Source organism: Trichoplusia ni, chromosome 19 (assembly GCF_003590095.1).
Source record: "Trichoplusia ni isolate ovarian cell line Hi5 chromosome 19, tn1, whole genome shotgun sequence".
Classification (NCBI taxonomy): domain Eukaryota; kingdom Metazoa; phylum Arthropoda; class Insecta; order Lepidoptera; family Noctuidae; genus Trichoplusia; species Trichoplusia ni.
Window position 1 is genome coordinate 3552685 of NC_039496.1, and position 22836 is coordinate 3575520.

At 37.8% G+C, this 22836-nt stretch overlaps 2 protein-coding genes across 3 annotated transcripts in view; one reads left to right on the forward strand and one right to left on the reverse strand.

Moving 5' to 3' along the window:
* The window catches only part of LOC113503428 (RNA polymerase II elongation factor ELL), a 46259-nt gene that overhangs the window by 11090 nt on the left and 12333 nt on the right, over nt 1–22836 (forward strand). For both annotated transcript variants that reach the window (XM_026885400.1, XM_026885401.1), the window contains exons 3-5: nt 19235–19333; nt 21632–21783; nt 22380–22778. In XM_026885400.1, the coding sequence (XP_026741201.1) occupies nt 19235–19333; nt 21632–21783; nt 22380–22778 (650 nt within the window). The remainder of the gene's footprint in view (nt 1–19234; nt 19334–21631; nt 21784–22379; nt 22779–22836) is intronic.
* Nucleotides 6–19228, reverse strand: LOC113503430. The gene is made up of 2 exons (XM_026885405.1): nt 12663–19228; nt 6–11726 (listed from the first exon to the last, which is right to left on the reverse strand). Exons 1-2 carry the CDS (start codon nt 13008–13010, stop codon nt 11028–11030), a joined length of 1047 nt encoding a protein of 348 aa, XP_026741206.1. The 5' UTR covers nt 13011–19228; the 3' UTR covers nt 6–11027.

Here is a 22836-nt window from a genome sequence, read left to right on the forward strand (position 1 = left end):
TAAGTCTAAACTCCATTACCTAATTTAAGTAATATCTTTAACGGAAGTTTAGATATCAGTGTTACAACGGTACTGTGTTTATGTTTATCCATCTACTTAACATATCCTAGTAGTATCATAAAATTTACAGTACTCGAATAATTGCTCTGCCTTAGTTAAATATAGGTGCGGTGCCGTATTACTTTATAAGGCTTTTTATACGTAAAAAATATTGTGTATTACCCAGAATCCGCCAGTTCCTTTAAACGCGATTGTTTCTTTGTTCTTCGAATATTTTCCTTCTTTATACAATCGCTTTGTAAAAAGTCAAGTTCAGTGTAGGGTTTCAAATTACCCTCTTCTCAATTTATATTTTCTTTTTTCGCAATAAACGGTATGTGACGTGGATTTTGTTGATGTCATTCTATTTTATTTTGCTTAACAAAAACGTACTTCGATAAGCTTCCAATACATTCAATCATTTTATTCCATTTGATTTCTCAATATAAAAATCTGATATAACAATTGTCTGTTTTGCACGTACATCTGTATACATTTTACATAATTCGATGACCTTATCACTAATGACGTTTCAAGCGTACATTAAGAAATATTTTATTAATAACAACATGCGTATCTTGCTATGGTTGTCACGGGTAAACATGCGATTGACATGTTACATAAACAGCTTGTATCTTCTAAAGACAGGTGCAAAAAACACCTATACCAATTCCTAACTATGCTCTACCAAATACGCTCTTGTTTGAGTGGTAGTTTTAAGTAAACTGATTACCATGCTAAGTGGATATGTTTATAGTGAAGATGCCTTTTGTATAATGATGGAGTCAGGATCTGGGCCTCATCGTCGCACAGGCCTTGACTCGGCTCGAGCGTACCAGTTAACGCTTGCGGCACTCGATACGCTTGCGAAATTATATGATGACCTACTTAGGCGATTTCGATTTGCTGCTTGACGCTGCGGTCGGTGGTCTATTACACTTTTTTACTCTAAATTATTTTCGTAAACAAATTCTTATCGGATTATGGGTCTGTGTTCTCAAAAGAACTCTCCTTTTATCCTTACCACGAACTCTAAGCCTGTCAAGCAATTAACACAACCGGTGACGTGTATAAGTACACAATCCAAAGTCGCCGTTATTTTACTTTTCCTTAAATCGGTTGCGTCTTGATCGTAAACTCGACGCGTGGGGCTCGTCGATAAATTACGTCATATTTACCGTGAAGAAGGGATAGCAAATTTGTGCAAAGCCGTGTAAAATTAAAGTAGAGAACGTTGATAACCATGTTTGGTTCGATTATCCGCAGTCAATATAAAACTTATGATCTAAACCGTTCTTTCATTGCAAAAAACGTGGCTAATGCAATTTTGTTTACAAGGTGTTAATCCCCGGTCGATCCCCGCGCCCGACGCCTGGCGCCTTCGACCGGTTTGCTTGTTGCCACCACTCGACTCGCCTGCCGGTTTGACGTGATCTCTTCTCTTGTTGCTCGTCGAGAGTCACTTGCTCGTATCGAATGTAAACGACCCCGACAACCTTATTTGAAATCTAAAATGTCAAGCTTCAAAACTACTACCTTTATAATAAGTCAACTGATAGCAATTAAACTAAAAATATTAGACACTTATGACAGAGCAATATCGTTTATCATTTTGTGTAGAAGATTACGAATATATTATGTAAATTGTTTAACTGTTAAACCTAATAACGGGCCAACCTTGGCTTTGCTTTTTTTTATTTGTTCCCAAGAATATGTTCGGGATAAATGCTTTTCTTTGAAAACGCTTCGCCATCATTCCTTGAATATCTCTGTATCGGTGTGTTAAGTCCGAGACTTGCTGGCACATATCCAACTTGCACATAATAACCACAATTCAATGAGTCGCAGACCAGAATAGTAAATAAGATAGAGTGGAGTGTATAAAAATAGCAACAGTTCCAGTCGCTAGTGGGCACATGTGGATTGCACCTCACAGGTGCGACGGCCGTTGTCCCCTTTTGCGATAGTCTTAAACGCGCATTAAACACTTAGGTTTTCCTACACATCATTTCAGTAATTTTAGCACTAAAATCTAGAAATTTGCAAAAATTTTGATACTAGTTTTGTCCTGAAAATATCTAAAATTCGCATATTTCATAGCCTGAATCATAAATTCATAATACAAATCGATTGAAAACAAGTAACCCTAGTATCGGCGTTATCATTGCATCTAATGAATCATCCTCACTGTGTACATTGAACCCAATTCTGCATTGTAAAATTGAATGTTCCTCACATTGTAAGTTGGTATACGTCTTGACTCGGTCAGGTCGTTGTCCTCTCAACACTTCACTACCTTCACCAACGGTTTACGGAACATTATTGCAGTCCTTGAAAACAGGATCGAATATTGTTTGTGTCCAAAATGTTTTGATATAGAGATAACTCTCACGTGTTGGACACATACCTTAAAATAAAATTTATATATACCGTTGTTCAGACTGTTGTACGTAAGCCACGTACTTTAACTAGTTACATGGAATTAATATAGCATAGTCAATGTATGGCCAAGTCGCACCATAGCAACACGACAGTGACGTAATTTTGCGGGGGCTAAATTCTAGGCTAAAGTTACTGACTGGCATTACTATCTTCCAGCGTCTCTCCTCATCTCAACTTGCCCGTCACATTTTATTCAACTTGTAGTAATGCGTGACTGGCTTACTGAAGGTTAGCTGCTACCAATTGGCGATTTCTTCGCTTACTCATTATAGATTTTGTTCATATAACCTTCCCTAGGACCTTGTTTGACTTGAAACGTGACACTGACTCAATTTATTTACATATATTCAATATAAAATCAAAAACCTATAATTACTTCGAGTACCTACGTGTTTTGAAGCCTTCGATAAAATCGTTGTAAATGAGTTTTATTGGAAATAATGCAAATTCAGTAAGCACGATAGGCGTTTCTATGATAGACATTGTTACCAAAGTAACTATAGAACAAAGGTGTGTTGGCGTGAACCCCTTTATCAGATCATAATGGGTGCAGCCACGTGATCAAACAATAGTGTTTACACTAGCTACAAGGACGACCTGTTGTACCTACGTCCACTTCATAAAGATCTCGAATACGGGCCTATTGTTTTTAAAGTCTTATGTCTTGCGATAAACTTGGCCCACTCTGTTGAGGCCTTGTCCGAAAAAAATACGCTAAATTGCAATATGATAATTGCTAATACTTCTAAAACATGCGATTGCATTTGTCCAGCTATATATTCAGATTGTCTGCGTGAAATCATTTGAGTTATTTTAGATGTGCGTCAATGTTTATTACAGTAAACTAATAGTTTTTCGATAACTTAGTTTAAGTAAAGTTTAGCTAACTTATGACGCGCAACTTACGTATTTTTATGATAAATTAACATGCACGTTTAAATTGACGTCATTTGACTGTTCACTAATCACCGCCTTTTGTTTTTTGCTAATAACAAAATTTAACTAGTAAATACGCGCGTAAATATAATCTTGATACTTTCCATTTTCTTTGAGACATGCACACGCAACTTGTTTTAATACAATAAAAGTAACCATCAAATCGACTGGACTGTGGTCAATGTTTAACAACGATACTAATCGTCACGTAACACTCAGACCGACGATCAATTGCGAACCGGAACTAAACAAATGTAGAGGAGCCTTAAAATCAATAGCTAAGGCCGGTACGTAGAATGTGTTCCGTAGAACCTTGGGGTCAGGGCTGGAAGAACATAATTTTGTTATCCCGTATAGATAAAATAAAGTATTGTCTAGGTAAACTCTTCTGAAAGGAAATGCGTTTCTTAAAAAATGAAATCTCCATGTAATAAAGTGAAATTTTATGACGTGAGAAACCACTGATACGATAGAGGGTGATTCCATCATAAACAATCCTTTTTATCGGAAAATATTGACTCGCTTAGTCATATTTGTAAAGTTGTGCAATTTCATAATTCTTGTAACACAAAATGGTAGACAGATGGGACGCACTTGTACAAGGTACAGCTACTGTTTCGGCCTCTTCGACGGCGTCTTTAGCCAGGGTTTGGGAGCGTCTTGGCGGAACGGTGCTGATTTCCTCGTGGTAATTGCTGAAGTATGCGGACGGCGCGGTGTCGTCTTATTGGGGCTGCGCGCCGGCCGTACGTGCGCGCTATTCACTTTCACTTCGCAGCGCGTGCTTTTGCTATTGGACCCGAGCATACGCCGATGTGGATTTGGGCGTATCTTGGACCGTAATTGGGGCCGCCACGATTTGAATCCATAAAAGTCAACTACTGCGCAAAAGCATTGAGTAAACTTACATATTTTCCTTCCCTAGGAAAACCCTTTTCGTGCATTCGTGAAGATGACAATGAAACTATGTAACATAGTAGAGATAACAATGCAAATGCATTATAGATTTCAAAGAGATTTTAACTGGTTTCCCGATATTTTCCGACTGTGCTTAGAGAGATGATAGAGATGTTTGACAATGATGATGCTGACGGAAAAGAATAAAGACTTACTTTTCTCGATAATAATAAAATTATGGATCATCATTCTCAAGCTTTCACTTTTGTATTGAAAATTGTTCAATCGACTTCATGGACTCCGAAGATCATTATTACTACATACGTGGATTTTAAGGCACACTTTATCAACAACCTTTGCACAAATGCGGCTCGATCTTAAGGACACTGCAATAGCAGTAATTCTCTGCTGTTGATCAGATACCAGTTTTTTGTATCGATATAGAATCTATTGATGCTGTATTTTGCTATCTCAAGCGCTTTATCTTTGCTTCAAACATCTGATTCGTCGAAATGATTGTCAGGTAAGGCTTAGCGTGATCCGCGCTACAGCAATTATGTAAATATATACGAAAAGTCGTGATGGATTGGCTCACTCCAATAAAACAAACGGTCTTTGTATAAACTTTGCTTTATATTCTTTAGAATTATTTAAAACTCCCCCTGGATAAACATCTTGAAAAATGGGACAGTCTTTGAACTTGTTGTTTTAGAAAGACTGTTTTTTAAACATTTACACCTTGAATAAGTAGAGCTTGTGGTCAAGCCGGTATCCCACGCGTAACGCTCGTGCCTTTCGAGTTTTATCCGTAAGGCCGTCACTTTAATGTCGTTTTTCCATTAAAGAAGGGAAAGTTGTCGTGTGCGCCGACGCCGCGTGTCCATCATACATAGCTAATACCGCTTTCGATGCCCAACGAGGAAGTGGACTTCAAATGCACTGACTTATGTGTCTTCTACGCTAAAGTCAACAAATGCGTAAATAACACGGAGTATTATTTATTGCATTCTTTTATACTAGTGAAAATAATACTCTTTTGTACACTTAAACTAGTAAATACCACACTTTTTCAGTTAACATCAATGTTAGTGATCGTTTGTTTACTCATAAAGTGTCCGGTTTATTTTTAATACATGTGGCGTTATAGTCACGCATCTTTGTGCTAAATATCGCGGCCGAAGTTACTAATATAGAAGTCGTAAACATTTACCACTAAGAACATCCAGATGTCGCCGTGTTTATGTCCAGTGATGGGTGGCGCCTCTGTCGCTACTTATAATAAACGCAGTGAATTTCTCCTCAGTAATGCCGGTTTCCTCGAGATGTTTTCCGTCAACGACTTGTGATGAATACGTACATTTAAGAACACAGGGACCTACTCTGAAGCTATCATCATTTTACACGATTTCTTTATATAATTTCTTCAGCATCTGTAATTCAAGCTACATGGACAATTTTAATAACTGAGTGACACAATAAAAAATCATGACAACAAATACATTTATTAGCTTTAAAATAGAGGAAAAGATAAATTGTGTCTGTTACAGGAGTCGTTAAGATGTTAAACATGATAAATTCATAGACACGCCCTTTTGGCAAGACCCGAACTACATTAACATATTTTTTGTCCCCTATAACTGTATAATATTAATTACCTCTATCATGTAAACATAAAGATTCTTCGAATAAAAACCTATAAAATTAAGTTAGTATAACTCTCAATCTAGAATACTTGCAGCATTTACTTAATTTGGCTGTGAATGAGATCACTATATGCAATGATGCGTGCAATGTGACATTGCAGCTAACTTACCGTGGCTCCAAGTTATTTGCCATTTCCGACCTTATTCCTACGGAATAAGATACATGGCCACGAATCAGTTCACAGGCCATTTGTACTTATAACCCGCTGATAATGGCTGCACTGTTATTGTTGAATAACAAATAGGTAATTACGCACATGTATGATCTTTGTCTTTGTAAGAGTTGCGATTAGTAGTTTTATTGAGATATGCATAAGGTACATACTCTGCTGATTTAAAAAAATATTGTTACCTTTAGTTTTAAACGGTCTTCATTGTATTTTAGCATGTAATACCGTTGATTATGTTTGCTTTTCAATTGTTGAGCTAAAAGGTCAAAGATCATGCTTGCGCTTGTTAGTCTTCGGCCTATATCCGTCACATATTACCAACTTCACTAACTTCATTAGCATATATTTATTTTATTCTACTTATTGTCTTATTCCACATAGAATATGTAACAGTGCGGTCGAATCGTTCGTTTTAAATAGTCTGTAGACCGTCGCAGCTATTTTCAAACCCTTATTCAATATTGGACTCCAAGTTTGTGTTATAAGTTCAACTTTGAAAGCATAAGCGAATCTAAATCGAAGTATTAAGAAAAAAAAACCATTTACTAACAAAAAAGGAGGAAAAAATACAAAATTTTAAGATGCATCGATCACGTAGTCATAGCCTAATAATGTGTTACTGTATAGAAAACGTAATTTTCGTCACTGCAAAAATAAATTAAATCAACAAGTAAAAAAATGGACACACAGTTTTAGCTTTCACTCAACTTCAGTAAATATATTTTATGGCAAGACCATTCACTTGATATAGAAATTGTTTAAATAATTTAATAAGAATGTAACTCCATCTAGTCGAAATAATTTCTCAATTCTTCAGTCAATCGCGTGCTACTGTAGTCTTTCTGAAGCCAAAAACGTCCGGGTGTACGGAAAGAGGACAAGTAGACATAAAGTGAGCTGTTCTGGCTTATATTACGAAAGCTCGCAATGGAGCCGATAATAAATTGTGCCTGGCAGTATTACGTAACCCAGGTAAAAGTTACCGCTCGTTTGTAGCACTATTCCAAACTTCATCCGAGTAGTCGGCAGTCACCAGACAATTGGATTTTTTGTAACCATCACGCGTATTATTAACGACAAAAAAGAACAGGTGCTACCTTAACAGTTAACAGATGACGTTGCTGCTCGTAAAGATTTTGATTCACTGCAATGTTCTAAGATATGTCGGATTACTATTAATTTAATTAAAGACATCGTAGGTATTTGATAGCCTTATACTAAAACATAATCAAGAATTGATTGGACCAACAATTTGAGCAAACAATAGTAAACCTATTAGTGACCTGTAAACTGTTTTGTGTTCCAAAAAAGCCAGTGTTACTGAGAGACGTGTGGCCTTCACCTCAAAACCTATTTTAATGAATGTATGACACGTAACAATTCTGACTAAACCTGCATTGCTTAAGCCTTCATTAACGATAGCCCCAATATTAGAAATCATTACTTTAATGACACGTGCTGTATCTGTTGTCAACACTACACGTACTGGGCTATTTGAAATTCCAAGTTTTCTGATCAAATTCAATATTTTAAACAATAATATTATAAGTACAATTTCAAGACTTCTGAATACGTTTCCAGTTCATGGAAAATGGTAACCCAGTACTATAGACAAGCCTCAATCGTCATACAATCGATTTGAATGTAAAATATGGGATATTGAACCGATATCTACATTTACAATCCGCTATGACGTTCGGAACAAACAGCTGGGACAATTCTAGACTCAGAACTGTTTTACATTAGAAAATATTTTATTCTATTAGTCTGTAAGAAGCTAGTATTTAATCACGTTGCCGCTATTATTTGTCAAGAAACTAGGTATTTTGAAGGAAATTTTGTTTAGCGAAAATTATTTATACAGATATATTTATAAATCAGAGAGCTGTTTAAGCTTTCTCTTTTCTCGAGCTCATTCCCTTTGTTTGACAAAGTTCTTTTTTGCCGATTTACGTCACCATCCTTTCTCGGATTGAATTTCTTAATGTTGCCTTATTTCTTTTGCAAACCTATTACGAAGTTTATCAAAACGTATAACATGACTTTGCATATAACATTCTAAGAGTCTATCTTTAATTTGACACGGACACCATACGGCATTAGTGAGAAACCGGTCTTGGCCGCGATTGTTTTCGCCCTGTTGGCCGCTCGAGTCGTAATGCCCGTTATACAACAAATCTTATTAGCTAAACTAGAGGCCAACAGTTAGCCATGCCCCGTGGACTTCCTGTTCAACATGAATTCATTGAAAATTCATTTTTGGTCTTGTACTCCTTCGAACAGTTCCATTCACTCATTTTCTCGCATAACTTACAGCTACCATAAATTAGCACCTAAGTGTCCGGTTGTGTTTACTGAGAGTGAAAATTTTACAACTTAACGCAAATTAGGCTGAATAGCAGCATACGCATTTGCTAAAGATCAATTTGATCTTTAGCAAATTCGTACAGTTTAACAGGTAGTTGGCTCCTTCTACCAATTCTATGGGAAAAGTATCATTTACCGGAAAAGAATCCGACTACTGTACAAACAGTAAAGATAATGAAAGACAGAACAATTATTGTCAAACTTGTAAAGCTTTACACAACGCAAATCAGGTTTTGATAAATTTATTCACAGGATTTGAACCCCCTTGCTCCCGTCTTAGGTAGGTAAACTAAATAATACGGTTGGGAACATATCCGCTTGGAAACAATAAAACCGCACCTACTCGACTTGGTAGCATATTGAATTCGGCTATCGACCGTGGTTTCGCAGTCAATTTGTCTGCTTTATTGTGTGTGTTGTATACCGACGCCATTTGACTTACAGGCTCCTTTATTAACATCTGGTCAAGATATTTATTATCTTCTGGAAACATTATCTTTGACAGTAAGAGTAGTGTAACTGTCATTATTCTAGAAACATTTTGGTCTAATTTGTTTCTCTCTCGTAGCAAAGGAAGTATACAAGAAATCAATTTTAAGCATATCTCGGAAAGGATCAATTCTAGCAGTTGTATATTACAAAATGACAGCGAGAAACCATTCTTCAAACTTCGTTTGAACAAAGATTACTAATTTCTCAGTGCACCTTTGTTTTAGTTCTACTTGGCCAATTCTCATAATATACCTACCTTAGCTATTACCATTTAGCTCAACCTATTGTTAAGTTCGGATCGACCATAATTTTAAAGCACGCAGTATTATGGGTATATTTACGTATGTCTCAGTCTGCAAATTCCTTGTGATCCTTAATCTAATGTAAATGTCAGTAGGGCTTGACTATGGATTTTGTTCCTTCCACATCAATATTGCGTCGCTACCAGACGTAATATAAACCCAGAGCGTCGGAGGCGTGGCCGGCGTCACGTCGCGTCGGCGCCACTGGATTGTTCTGGATCCAACGTTAGCACACAACTTATTCTCCGACTAAATTGAACTGAGGTTTTTTGTTTCCGTATTCTAGTATCGATAAAGACTTGTTGACTGCATTGCAGTGTATTTTACATTCGCACTTCTTGAAGTCGATATATTTGGATAACTGTTGCTCTAATGAATTTTTTATGATCCTATCTACTAAAGTGGATACACGAGAATTTTTTGACGTAAAGAAAGATTGTTAATTTAAAAGTTAAAAAAACATTGATTAATTTTAAAAGGGTTTAGGATTGATTTTCTTCTTGGAAAGTAAACGTTATACAATTTAAACTCGTCCCGGGTGAGCATTTCCTATTTGATTGTATGTAAAATGTATTTCCGTTCATTATTCAATTGACGCGTTTGTGAATTTCTTGTATTTAACATTAATTTCTACTGGTGTATATTGCGCTTTGGTTTTTATAATGAATTTATGCGCTTCAACATGAGCGCGAGCGTGATCTTCAACAAAAATTCCTCGGATCCGATCTCGACTCTCGAACGCGTGTTTCGCACCTTGATCTAAATACTTGCGACATTATCTGGTCTCGTCGTTATATTGTGCGTCAGATACTGCATCGACAGTTTCGACTGCCTTGAAGTAAGTACTGTATAATAGTTGAAATTTAATTATACATAAAAATAATTTAACGGTGTCATGTTCGACAAGTCTATCCTCGTAATTAAAGGATAGGTTACACAGTGCGAGCAGCTGATATGACAGTAGACAGCTACTGTGCATGTGTACTCGTATGACAGTAGCTCGACTCGCCTCGCTCGGTCACACTATGCGAACTGCTGGCGTCGCAGGAAGACAGCTACTGCACCAGTGTACTCGCATAGTTCGTCTGTATCATGTCTCGTGCAATGTTGTCGCAAAATACACGTTTAATCACAGTGCATACCACTATAAAAGCAGTTACGAAAATACTTTGTGTTGAAATTGAAAGAGCTATACAAAAAAAGAAGAAGAAGAGAAGTGTTTGGGTCAGGACTTGGCTGCAAAGAAAAGGGGCAACGAATTCAATATTTAAAGAGCTATATGATGAAGATCCCCGAGAATATAAAGCGGTTATGAGATTGACAACGGAACAAGTGGAAATACTTTTAAATTTGATTGCTCCAAAAATTCAACGTGATGATACACTAATGAGGGATGCGATACCTGCGAGGGTGAAGTTGGAAATAACCCTAGTATACCTTTCTTCTGGGATATCGTATAGACTATTGTCGGTATTTTTCAGAGTTTCAAAAGCATCCATCATTAAAATAATACCAGAAGTGTGTGCTGCTATCAATGAAAGTCTAAAAGATTATATCAAAGTAAGTATTTTTTTTATTCATAATCAAATTCACAATGGTTTTGTAAAGTTTTTGTACATATTAAACGTGAACTTTACATATTAATACTTAATAACTACAGTACTACATAGCTTACTTCGTTATTTTTTAATATTACAGATTGATATTGCTGCAGCAAGTACATCATTAGATTGGGGTATAGATTCAAATTGATCCAGCAGTGGCGCTGAGAATGCAGATGTTGTAGGTTCAACAGGTTGATTAGCTTCAGTAGCGACCTCTACAACCTGGTAGGATACAGGCTGTGGTGATAGCGTACATTCATTATGGAGTATAGATTGTGAAGATTGTTCCACTTGCATAGAGAGTGCAGACATTTCATAATTTACTGTAGGCTGTGGTGATGGCGTACATTCGGAACTGTAATTAGAAGGTGTGTACACAATTCTACCACAGAGGGCTCTCTTACGGTATCTAGAGAGTATCGCCTGTATTTCATCTGTCGCATCAATTCTATCAATCGAAGATAACTGTTTCAGCTGCAGTGCTACATGTCTTCCAATAACATCACATTCATCTTCTAATTCTCTTGTAATCGGGGCAGACACGTTTACTAAACTACTATTTAGTTCTTTGAGTTCATTTACGGCTGCTTGAATGTCAGACCGTTCTGATGATAATTTCGTCTTTAACTTTACAGTTTTTGGTGGCTTTACCACTTTTATATGAGCAGCTTTGTTGCTATTGTCACTAGCATCAAGGTCCACGTTATTCGTGGCCTCCTCGCTTCCTGACGCTGATGCGACGTTGCTTCCTGACGTTGATGGATGATATGGTTCCTGAAATTAACATTACTCTTTTATTTTTCAGATACCGAATGTGGAAGAATGGCAAGATATCCAAATAGGATTCGCTTCGAGGTGGAATTTCCCTAATTGTTGTGGCTCTATCGATGGGAAGCATATAACAATTCAAGCACCACCAAATTGTGGCAGTGAATATTATAACTACAAAGGAACAAATAGTATAGTGCTCATGGCTGTTGTGGATCACGATTATACTTTCAGATATGTAGATATAGGCTCATATGGTCGTAACGCAGATGGTGGGGTATTCCAAAACTGCTCTTTGTATCCTTATCTAGAAAACAATTTATTGTTGCCTGAAAATGGTATTCTAGTTGGAGATGATGCCTTCCCTTTAAAACCGTATTTACTAAAGCCCTACAAAAATACATTGACTACCGCAGAAAAGATTTTTAATTATAGGTTGAGCAGAGCAAGAAGGATTGTGGAGAATGGGTTCGGCATTCTAGCATCTCGTTTTCGTGTTTTGGGAAAGCCAATTCAAGTTACAGAGGAAACTACAATAAAGATCGTCTTATGTGCTTGTACATTACACAACTGGTTACGTACTACTGCATCAAATACTTATACACCACCAGGAACTACAGATTATGAAGACATCATAAACTTTCAAATCATTCAGGGCCAGTGGAGGTCCGAAATTAATGAATTACCGAGTATTCGTCGCTCGAGAATTAATAATAGATCGAAATTAATAGCAGAGAAAATGCGTGATAAATATAAAAATTATTTCAATGACGACGGAGCAGTTGCATGGCAAAATTATATGATTAGGTAATTATAATTACCTAGTAGTAATTAGAATATAAAAGGGAAGAGAAAAATAAAGTATAGTAAATTTCGTGGACCCTGACTGGTTTGGAATGTGCCTTGTGCCTTTGTAATCATAATTTGTAATAAAATACTTACCAAATTACTTGATGTTTCCTTTTCTTTAAGATTAATTATTTTCATAATATAATCCATAGAATCGAACCATTTGATAGATGGTTTATAGATCTCATCAGTTCCAGATCCACTTTTTTTGCTCTTTTCAATTTTCAATAACTCCTGGTTATACGTTGAGCGTAAATTTTTGATTTTTTTTGTAACTTCATTCATGTTTTGTAAATTGCATTCCAAGCGGATGTGTTCTAACGACGCTTTACGCAAATCTCTGTTCTTGTAATTAGGATCCAAACAATTCCATAAGTTCGTTTGATTCTTGTATAGCTCCACAAACTTTATATTTTGATCGGATGTCCACCTTTCCGCCATTTTGATGTCAACGCAAGAAACCTACAAAAACACTGCATCGGCGGCGTGGGCCCGAGCGTACGAGCTACTGTCATTTCGCGAAATCATGCGAGTTGACGACCGAGCGACGTGCGAGTGGCGTGGTGGGGGAAGGCCAGTTGCGAGTAAAAACAAAAAATGTTGAAGTAACTCGCTTGCGAGCAACTGTCCCACTCGCACATAACAGTTACTCGTATGATGCGGTCACACAGTGCGAGCTATTGCACCTCAGTAACTGACACGGTCAGCTCGCATGCTAGCTCGCACAGTGTAACCTAGGCTTAAGGTAACAAACCATCATGCGAAAACGATTATAAAGATGTTATCTAACTTTTGAACTGATTTGACTCATTTTTCCGGTTAACCTCTTTCTTGGCGCCGTGTCCTGGGGGAAATAACCTCGGTCAGTACCCTTTCGCATCAGTATGCTACATTTTGAAGCGTTGAATCTCATAAATATGATGCTTAACTCCGCTGTTGCCTGTTATGAATTTGTTTTTATTATACGATTCAGAAGGAATTTAAATTCCAATAGAATCGTGCAAATAATCTTCTTGCTCTATTTTCTAATTAATTGTTCTACAATTAAAGATTTTTTACTGCTGTTAAATTTTAATTCAAGTATGTCGTCTATGAAAATACCCCCATTTCATACTTCTGTTTTTTTAAAGACTGGTACGACGATAAGAAATAGATGTTGTCAAGTCTAAATAATGCGTTGTATGGGCGTTCTTCTGTTCCTAACAATGTATTTTGGGTTTTGACCTGCTCCTTAGACAAGTTGACGACTACGCTTGCCAAGAAATTGTGTCGTCAATCAAATGTACCGGATTGACATAAACTATCGAATCACAAACTGCTCTGTAAACAGTTTGTGATTTCGAACTCAAAGGCTTATTGAAAAAGGATTTATGTACAAGAACATGTACTTTTTTATCCTATCATTTAAAATTTAGATTCCTTATTTTTATCTAGTCTTGTTATTGTGTGCGGAACGTCAAAACATTAAGTGTGAAAAACAACAATGCTAATGACCCTAAATATGTATGTTGTTTAATTCAATCAGCGATTCCTTTGATAGCATCGCGTCTACGAATGTTGGTGAATGTGTTTTTAAAATGTAACAATATGTTATTTTTCTGTAAAATAGTAAAAGTAACTCTACTTATATACAATAGGATGGTCTTACTTGCAGTGGGAACATCCATTCGCCTTTTACTTACCATTGTTTTGGATGAAACGATCTCTAGAATCATGTTTTCATTCTTACCGCTTAACCAGTATTACCATCGACATTCATTTTGTTTTCAAGCCGCCGCATATACTCCGTTATATTATTATTATAATAAATACTGACGTGTGTGCATAAAACATCAGAAAGTATGATAATGTAATTCTGATTTCGTAATTGCAGTAATAGTTTCGCCATTATTATGTGTCTCAATAATGAAAGATTTCTATGTATTTCACGTTGTATCAAAAGGTGTGCCGGCAATATTTAGTTACGCAAGGTAATCACGTGATCTGTTGGTGGTTTATACAGTAAGGTGTATGTAGGTATGTATCGACGGAACTATCGGGCGTTGAGTAACCGCCGCTGGAAAGAGCTTCGTTACGTAGAGGTTTCGATACAGCCTCGCGACGTAAGGCCGTGGTTGCAGTCACGTCGCCGGTGAGAGGTGCCCCTCCTCTGACGGAAGGTCGCGAGCGGCCGCCGCGAAGGAGAACGGCACCAGAATGAATCCTTGCTAAGACCCACCCGTCAACCGCAACGCTCGTGATATTTATGCACAATGCAACTCACATTTTATAGCAATATTTAATGGACTTTATTGTTTTATCGTATCTAACATTGAAAATATGTATTTTGTCACTTTAACACACATTAATCTCAGACTTTGACGTAATCAACGGTATCTTTAGTGTAGGAAGTTGCGATAACAAAATACACGTTCAAGTGGCCTGGGTCGGGTGTACTAATCTAATCATTTACCACGAGCAAATAATTAACATAGTTCATTCACCGCAATGGAAGCTTTACGTAAAATAGAATTTACCTATTTATCTACAACCTTTGATTTAGTATGACCGCAAAATTTTCGCAACCGTTATCAGCGGCTAAAGGTATTTACTTGTTGGGACAGAAAACTGCAAAGCTGTTAATTATTTGTTTCGATGTTGCCAGTAAGTTTCCGTAGCCGCTTTGCTTTAATCATAATCGATCGAATAAACGTAAAGACAAGGTATTCTGGTTCTCGAACGCGACTTTTTAATAAGTCAGCCGCGGCCAATGAGCGTGCGCCGAACGAGCGAAAAAACCCAAGCTAGACTGGCACACACAACACTGTTCAATGGCAACAATGCGCGAGACTCGAACACTGTTTTTTCAACATAAGTATATAATTAAATGAATCGGTGTTACCTCACCGCTGCCGACGATTGCGACAAGAACGGCCGCATCGTCCATTAGAAAGTCGGCGAATATGCAAATAGTATCGTAGAAACCTCACGAATAACTGGCCACTCACTTCGCCTTTAAATGTGTCTGCTGCGATGAAAGTGACTATTACCGTTAGTAAATTGTGTTAGAACAATTTCTTCCGCAGACGCATTGCCAAATTCTCTGTTCTCCATACGCAAATTTAACATTTTCCTGTCTTAAAAGACACAGTTCTTGTTTGTAACATTAAAACGGAAAACATCTTGTTTAAACAGAACAATGTTTATCAACATGTCAACTTCTGGAACGTTAAAATTCATTTGTTTATTTATAAATAGCCCTAGATTTCTCACGATCCCTTATTTTTTGATAGATACTAGATACTTTTTTGGTATTAGAAGTCGCCTAACAACTAACTCGCATATATTATTTGGTTTGTTATTAGTTATTTTTCATTGATGGCTTCAAAACAAAACTGAAGTAGCCATAATTAACAATTTTCCTGTACGTTGTTTATACTTAATTGCATTCAACATTTAAGGCTGCATAGCCATTAGCCAATAAACAAAAACTCAAAAGTTTTTCATTTCTCATCAAGAATATATATTCTTGCTTTAGAATGCCAATCTAGTCCAGAAATTTCCCGGTTCAAGGTTAAACTGTAAACAACATAGTAATTATTATTGCTAATACGCATTATCATAAATCATGAAGTAAAGAAAATAACAAGTCGGTAAGCAATTAACATGGTGGCGATCACAAGCCAGTCGCGTGCATTTCCCGCTACGATTCGTGTTGAAGTGAACCATTTATTATCGTACACCGCTGACGTATGCCGACATCAGTGGAACTAATATTGTACCAACAGCTAGCTATATTTAAAGTCCAATTTGCCTCGAACGCACAGTGCCACCTCTGCGATGTTACGTCAATAAGATACAACACGTTAACTCGAGGCTGGGGCACACGACCGCTGGTTTTGCGTCCGGGTTTGTCCCGTGGAATTGTAATACATGTAGTATTTATATTGAAGGTTTTCTGAACGGTTTTCTAAAAACTATGGAGCTATTATGTCTACATATGACTATATAAACGCATGAATATAAACCAATTCAGCCGAGAACACAATCTGCGACGTAGCTGTGTATATCTTTGATCGAGCAAGCCGAGCGGACCGGTTGTGACGGCCTCTCACTTCGCAAGTCTGTGCACCGCTCACCGCTTGCTGTGAAATTAGGTAACCAACAGCCGTTGCGCACGATGGGCAAGCAATACACAATAAAGAAATACTCTACAACAAACTGAAATATGAAAAGAATCCATCTGAAAACTGCCGTTACGCATACGGAATGACGTAATTGGAAGATTTCTACAGCTGTCTTGCAAAGTCTGATAAAGCACCTACAAACTTATCGAAAAGGCGACATTTCAATAATGCCTTGAAAAACTGACGACGGACTTCCTTGTGTACACCTATTTTCCGGTCTAACCGAGGCGCACTGTCCGACCTTCATCAGAAGACACAATGAAACCAACGACCTTGACATGATACAATTTGCAGATGGTTAAACCATTTACCTATAAATAACTATCTAATCATATATGTTATTGTATTAGTGACAATCACAAAAATTGGTCAATAAAAGCAGCAAGCCAAAACAATACAGGGAACCATGGAAGGAACAGGCGTTGCGGGCGAGACGGCTGTTCACCGAATGCCGAAGTGTTCCATCGCGAGGCGCTCTTTATATCGGTCGACTGTGCCGCAGAGAAAGCCGCGCCCCGCACTCCCCCGCAGTGTCTGCTGCCCGCACCGCTCGTAGCGGGTTTTTTCCTCATTAGCTCCATAATTCCACATTATACTCTATGTCTTACCTTGTGTTTATCAGACTTGAATCGCGTGATGGACGTCGCCGCTTTGTGCATTATTGACTTAGTTTTTATAGAATGATCTTGAAGATTCTATATGACTTTGCACGGAAGAACCTAACTTGTTGGAATATTATTTATAAAAACTGCTTAGGTACTAATAAAGCCCATTATTCCGCGTACCAGAACATCAAATATCATTCTCATGTCCATAATAAGCTTTACAAATACCGTTGAATCATGTTACGAATTTTCTGCATCTTTATTTCAGGATATAAACGTCCAAAAAGGAAACTAGGAAAGGTATAATCAAAGTATCGGTTAACACGTTAGCGGCGGGACTTGTCGGGTTATTGCTCCATCGGTGTCCGCTTCGCAGAGCACTCTTTAATAGGTTAATTGTCTGGCATTGTGGTGCTGGCACACATCGCCAGCCGCGACCTTACGGCGGCTCGCGGCCACGCATGTAGGTGTGCGCGTCATCAAATGAGGCACGCCTGGACACTAGTCGTGATGTTGTTACACTATTTTGTAATAGAACGGATTTTTGGCAATAAACTACCAGTAACAAAAAGAGTCATCTTCCTAAAATACAAGTCATCCGCATGTCTTTCGAAGGGAAGTGAAAAGTCTCGACAAAACAAATCGAGTTCATTTGGTTTTTCTGGCACTGGCGTAGCGAACCATGAAAAACTCGCAGTGACCTCAATAAACAGATTCCGAAAGTTGGGTTTGTAAGTAATCTGCGGTTGGGTGTTATTGGATGACAAGTGTCGTTACTTATGCTAGTATAAATATTGTTACAGAAACTTAACAAAATATTGGTTTGTAATATTTTGATTTATTTACAAACACACATTTATTAGTGAAACGCTATGATACGTTCATCGAATGCGTAGCTGCGACGTTGCCATACCAGACGATGAAAGTCATTACTCACTTAAGCTGTGTACGTCTGTAGACGCATACGTGAGTACGCGTGCAATTGCACTAAGCCTACTGGCCCAGGTCAGCCTTATTTGGATATGTAACAAGAAACAACCTATTTCTCATGGGATTCATAGCTCTATAATCAGCGACTCACAATTGCCTAGCAGATGGCTTAGTACATAACAATAAACTCTTGTCTTTCATTAACTATGATACAGGGTTTCGTCAAACCGTCCCCATAGTAATTTGGCATTTTATTTGTGTGATTCACACAGTGATCTCGTGCCAGATTTCCCACGTTGAAACTCCTAACATCTTAGACACGCGATATAATACAGATTCTTTTCATATTATTCACGTGCTGTAAGCTGTTTTAAACTCTTTTCGATCAGAAAAACTTTATCAGTCCTTAATAAATTATGTTTATCATTTGCTTACGTCATACTTTACACTTTTTTGTAGTATTTCCTCGTAACTCTATTTACCTTGCTCTATAAACGAAAACATTAAACACATATTTATTGCGACGCTTGGTAAGGTAATGTTCAAGGGCATTAAAAAAACTTGAGAATGCCTTTATCATACCTACTGGTAACGGTCTACTGAGATGGTCTTGTTCAGATTAATTATATGTAGATTTACTAATCTGAAGAATCTAAAGAATCTAAGGGACGCTTGTAAGAAATATTATAACCTGTATTCAAATGTGTTTACTGATATTTGAATGTGTTAATCAAGAGTCACGTGCTCAAACTGAATGACTCTTGTTTTTATTTGCTCGTCGATAAGGACTGAAAGCACTACGTGAGTTCATGTAACTCATAAAGAATACGTAGAATTTCTATTCATTAGCTTAAGACTTTGTCATTTTAATAAAAAACAGGTAATATAACATGTTACTGTATATTTGACACGCAGTACGGCGTTTTGTTTTTTGCATATTAATTTTTAACTATCTCTGTTCCAGAAAATCTCCATTCCGGCGCCAGCCAGTGGAAATGGCCCATCAGGCGAGGCTACGTTTCACTTCAGCATTAATAGTAATGCAGAAATGGAGGGACCACAGGTAACAAAAGACCCAACACTCTGCGATTATACTCTTAAGATAGGGTTGACTGTTGGCTTATAGCTGCTATCAATATTGGCAGCAACTACTGTATTGATAAAAGCAATCACTAAGCCACGTGCCAAGCTTAAGTATGCCTTCATACTCCCAAGAACTACAATCTTTGTTGGATACCTACGTTTACTAGTTCATGATTACACACTGCGTATGTAGGACACAGCTTTTGACACCCATAGATGACCAACATTCCGAATGAAAGTGAACCTCGGACCTTAAATGAAGACCTGTTGCATACTTTGCGCATTAGCTTTGAAACTTACTTCTAAATGCACGTAAAACTTGGACAGATTATCAGAATAGACATTTTTTAAATGTAGTCTAGTGTAAAATTGTAACAATATTTTAAAACATCCCAGATCACCTTGATTAAAACTGGTTTGCGCTTTATGCGGGCTCTATCAAACAAGCATAGCCAATACTCGTGTTTACTTCAACTTTTATCTTAACAATAAATTCTAAATATTCTAGCACTCAATCGACTTAAAACAATGCTTGTGTTCTGTTTAAAATGTGATATCTAGATACGAGATTGTTCATCATCTCCATATTTGACAATCAAAAAATAGATTTTGCTAGACAACTTTTTTAAGCAAGAATAAAGTTTGCGACTTTACTGAACAATACATATTTCCAACGTTTTTACTGTAAACAAAGTACTTCAATCATCTTAATATCAAGGTTAAAACAGCGTCAGGCGACAAATTATTTATTCAAAACCTGATTTATAAATTGCAGTGTATTGGATATTTTTAAGGCCTCTATTTATGATAATGTTTCGAACTTGCTAGAAGTAGCAAAAGTAATATTCTCCTATTGAAGTTCACAATCTTTTCGTCCTTTTATCTTGTTATAAAATTACTTTTGTTCAGCTACCGGTTCTTTAAATTTTCGATCTTAACTGTTTCTTATTGTAACTGTTGTTTTAAACATGTTTTCCAATCAATTTATATGTCTAACGTTCAATAAGCTCATAGGATTTTAATTGCTTCTGCTTGAATGTAATAAATAATTGCGACGTTTTATCAGACTCTTGACACACATAAAACGTATACATATTAAGTTAACGACACAGCCCTTGGTAACAACGAGATGTGATCGTATATATGTATAACGATATTACATGTATAAACAACAATCGCTTTCGTCTTTCACACATCTCGGTCAATTTTTACGACCTAGCCAAGATAAGCGTGTAACCTACAATGTTTGTAACGCAGATCATGATCGAAGTATGAATATAGTTTTACAATGTGTCGATCAGCTGATCAATATGGCGTTTGATTATTATTAACCATGGTTCTCCCATGCAGTTACGCGCGATCGTGGGTTTGTAGGTCGCAGAACAGTTGGAACCGATAATAAATTGCGTGACCGACAAATTCGTAAGAGTAAACTTACGTGTGGCGCCTCCGCCGACTACGCCCTGGATATTTTCGTGGGACCATGTCAAAAGCTTTATATTTAATCTTTTATAGGAGTAGGAGTGACAGTTTAAAGTTATATAATATGTTGTTTACGTCTGCGAGAAGTAAATTTAATGACTTCACATCAAATGACGATAAAATACTGTTGCGTCTCATATTTCTTTCATTTTCATGTACTTTCCAAATTCAAAGTCGGTCTTCTTGATTATTTAGGTTCTGGTTCCTTGGTTCCAATAACTTTTTATTTATAGGTATGTCACTTGGAATCGTATCTTTAAAAATATGGCATTAATATTCTTTAATTTTGATGCGAAAAAATATTCATGTGGACGCGGAATGCGGTTACCCAATAGCTGTTAGAAAGTGCGAATCCAGTTGCAGAATGCACACAATGCAATAAAGAGTTTTTGTTTAATTCCGACGAAATACTGTAGACTATCTATTTCTTACGTTGCGCATTACTTAGAATATTTAAAATAGCCGAAACCATCGTCTATCGAAACACTGCGCGTAGGTGTAATGATTTCATCCTCCTACAAGACGTGTTTAATAAAGCATCAATTAAGGAAATGCAGTTTGCCAAATGTTGGTTATTTTTGTGCACGTCGAAAAAGAAACTCCTTAGATTGGTCTCGAAACTTAGAATATTGATTTCTGAAAGATAGAGCAGTGCTGTCGCAGCAACGGATCTCGCTGGACCATTGTTGAGGAAGTCATAAGACTATGATGTTAACTTGGTTGTTTATGGACTCTTTATTATGAAGGGGTGGTATTTTTTCTGTATGGTTTGTCATATATTTCGTTTGTGTTCCAGGGTTCGTTCGAGTGCGTCAGGAGTGGCGGCGCTCGGCGTTTGGAGTCGTGCGGGCCGCTGCCGCGTAGAATGCGCGTACAGGCCAACGACGACTCGTATGAGGCCACAAAGGACCGTATGGCGAGAACAGTCGCCGCGGAACAGAGTAAATGGTTAGTAGCATAGTATTTTCCACCATCTGGCAGAACCCGCACTTTAAGAAACCATATAAAAATCCCACAGAAAACAAAACAATTTCCCAAAGTTACCTTTGCGATTCAAGGAAAAGTTTATATTTAACTAAATAAGCCGATCTTCTCTGAATAAGCTACACCAAAGGCGAAGTTATTAAAAGTATAATCGACACTTCGTCGACAGTTTTTTACCTTTTAACTCACGAAGTTCATTATAAACCGAGTTTCGTAATAGCTTTCTTTTTTCTTTGAACTCTGTATAGGTATTTTCCTTATTAAGCACAACAAATTAAGTTCACTTTTACCTGGGGATTTTATTTCCAGATAATATAAAACTAAAACACCAATCCTACGATACAAACACTTGATAAAAAACCTTAATAAAAAAGCAGTTTCACGTGATAGCTTCAACGACGTACTCACGTATTGAACACAAGTATGTTTGATCAAAACTTGAGTGTAGTGTGCAGTTTGGATGTATTTGATGCTTTTTGTAATCACTACGTATTTAATTCACATATTTAACGCTTAGATTCGATACCCGCTTTCAACTCACTCGATTCGTCCTATTCCAGCACGCGCGTGATTAAACCTAATCAGACGGACATCGGACGTCGCGTCAAAGTGCGTTCCGCGCACCCCTACTCGGGTGTGGGAGCAACTCAGCTGGCCGAGAGGCCTGAGAGGCCCGAAAGGCCAGAGAGGCCTGAGAGGCCTGAGAGGCCCGAGAGGCCCGAGCGACCTGAACGGTCGGAAAGGCCGGAGCGGGCGGAGCGACCGGAGCGGGCTGACCGGCCCGAGCGTGTCGAGAGGGTCGAGAGGCCCGCACCCCCCGCGCCGCGGCCGCAGCCCCCGCCCGCCGCGCCGCCGCACGCGCAGCACCCCCAGCATCAGCAGCACCCGCAGCACCCGCCCAACCCTCACCAGCCGCAGCGGCTACCCCCTAACCCGGATCTCACTAGGCGGTCCTTGAAGTAAGTTTCCCATCACGTATCAACCTGTATGCAAGAACCATACACCAGTACACGTATA

Coding starts and splice junctions, on each gene's coding strand:
- LOC113503430 (XM_026885405.1), bottom strand. CDS start 13,010: ATGGCGGAAAGGTGGACATCCGATCAAAATATAAAGTTTGTGGAGCTA. Junction 11,727..12,662: donor AGGAAACATCAAGTAATTTG/GTAAGTATTTTA, acceptor TGTTAATTTCAG/GAACCATATCATCCATCAAC.